The sequence below is a fragment of the Gossypium arboreum genome, chromosome 5 (assembly GCF_025698485.1).
Source record: "Gossypium arboreum isolate Shixiya-1 chromosome 5, ASM2569848v2, whole genome shotgun sequence".
NCBI lineage: Eukaryota > Viridiplantae > Streptophyta > Magnoliopsida > Malvales > Malvaceae > Gossypium > Gossypium arboreum.
In genome coordinates, this window is record NC_069074.1 from 9,324,148 (window position 1) to 9,326,312 (window position 2,165).

The 2,165-nt window shown below is 38.0% G+C and overlaps 1 protein-coding gene across 1 annotated transcript; it reads left to right on the forward strand.

The window, feature by feature from the left end:
* The first annotated feature begins 391 nt into the window (after positions 1-391).
* On the forward strand, positions 392-1,694 carry LOC108452410 (uncharacterized). The gene is made up of 2 exons (XM_017750196.2): positions 392-833; positions 1,361-1,694. The coding sequence occupies exons 1-2, from the start codon at positions 582-584 to the stop codon at positions 1,526-1,528; spliced, it is 420 nt and encodes a 139-aa protein (XP_017605685.1). The 5' UTR covers positions 392-581; the 3' UTR covers positions 1,529-1,694.
* The last annotated feature ends 471 nt before the right edge of the window (positions 1,695-2,165 follow it).

The window sequence follows — 2,165 nt, forward strand, 5'->3', positions numbered from 1 at the left end:
TCTTTTGGGCTCACTGAACTCTCTCTTGTTTTATTTTAAAGCCCAAATTAACGTTTGTTCATCCAACCTTGTTGAGATTTTCATTTGTGGAAAGTTATCAGTTTGAATGATAATTGTTGGTGTTATCTATGAAGTCCAAAGACATATAAAGAGTCATAGACACGTATACATATAATGCTCTGAATAACGACACTAAAAACTAATGGTGGAGGAGCCAAGCTACTTGCTCCGATCTTCCCAAGACCACGCCTTCATTTTGATTCTTCACTCTTTATTAGGAACACAACTCAACAAACAAATCATTATCAAAACCAAACCAAACCAAATGAAGCCAAACAACATATTAGATGGTTTATAGATAGAGTTCCATAGCCATAGACCCTTTGCTACCACTAGAACCTCATTCACCCACTTACCGCCAAAAACTAGTGATGTTGCCAACAAGGTGGGGCAAGGGAGGTTTGTATTCTCCGCACCATGCAATCAGGATCAATCTAAACCCAAGGTTAGGCAACAACCAGAAACCATAAGTTAACACACTATACTATTCAAAAAAAAAATATTCATTCAAGGAGAGGGTGATGATGATGAAGGGGGCGGCATTGGCGGCTGATATAAAGAGAAACCTTGGGGTGATGAAGGAAAGGGTGTTGGAGAAACTGGCTGCTGCTGCAGTCCCTGCCGATGCTTTGGAGAATGCTAGGCATTTCTTGGAGAGTGTGGTGAGGGATGTTACGGTTGCTGCTCAGGGTCTTACCAAGGATGCTTTGCACCGTATCAAGACTCATCTTGTTGATATTCTTCCTTCACTTTCCCCTGCCATTACTAGAAAGGTAGGTTTCTTTCTCTTCCTCTCTACACCCTTCTTGATTACTGGTAGGACTGTGGTGTTCAAAGGGTGAGACTTGAGTTACATATAATAAGCTCTAGCTTCACATGTATGATTAATCTTGTTCAAAGGAAGGGACTTTCTCATTTCTTAGTAGCCAGCTTTTATCTACTTGTTAGTAAAATCAGATTCTTTTGAACATCCTGCATACTGAAAATTATAACATAGCTTTATTTGTTGTTGAGACCAGAAATCCTGTTTAGCTATTTTTATCCTAGTAAAGTGCAGTGTTGCTTCCTCAAGCAATATAAGCTCTTAAACTGTGTAACCAATAATCGAACTGCCTACTCTACTGGACCTGTTTTAGCACATGAACTTTGAGCCTGTAAGTTATGTTGTCAGTCCTTTATGATACATGTATTTTTAGTTCTTCTTTACTCTTTCTTCTCCTTTATGATGGCTTGGAACTACAAGACTGGTAATTTTTTAGCCTTAACTTGTAATTGGCATCATCATTGGTGATTTGAGCAGATGGTGGATGATGCCGAGAAGGAAGCTAACGAAGAACACGAAAGCGAAGGGGAACAACAAGAAGGAGAAGAGGCAAGGCAAGATGAGCATCAACTTAGCGGGAAGTCCACGTTTGTGTCACCGGCGTCTTCTCTGTTTGCTTTAATCAAACCATTATCCAGGCTTTGAAGATTATATAGGAAAGTCTAACATACTCGTTTTGTCTACATTTTGCTTCCAGGAAATAAAGTTTAGAGAGCATACACAGTCGAATCTCTAATTGAATAATGGAAAATCAATCCATGTAAAGAAGATAAAGTTATGTGAGAAGCAAGCATTTTCCATAGTTTCTTTACTGCCGTCTTGGATGTTCTTTCTTTTGCTTTGCATCTTAGGTAATGATGGTCAAATTCATAAAACGTAACCTAACCCATGAATTTATAGGAAATCTGATGATGATATGGGATATCATGTTCAGGCAAGTAGAGTTCATATCAACTAAAGCAAGATTCCCTAACAATTGGCTAAGGCTTTTCTTCTAGCATTTGAATTTTCAGTCTTTACAGAATTAGTGAGCACTTATTGTGGCGCTAACTGAAGGTACAAGGCAAGTCGCATCTCAGTTTTTTAAGGTTTTATTTGGTCCACCGTATATGTGGGTGGACAAAAACGATATTTGCAACTTAACTTGGGGAATATGATGAAACTCAATGATTGCCTACATTGATTAAAATAATTCACTGAACAATGTGCGACAAGAATATCAATTTGTATAAAAAAAAATTTCTGAAGTAATTATCATCTCCCTTTATACAAGCATAGATAT

Excerpts from the sequence above, each read along its gene's own strand:
- LOC108452410 (XM_017750196.2), top strand. The coding sequence starts at position 582 with ATGATGATGAAGGGGGCGGCATTGGCGGCTGATATAAAGAGAAACCTT. Across the intron at positions 834-1,360 it reads CCCCTGCCATTACTAGAAAG|ATGGTGGATGATGCCGAGAA; the intron begins GTAGGTTTCTTT and ends TGATTTGAGCAG.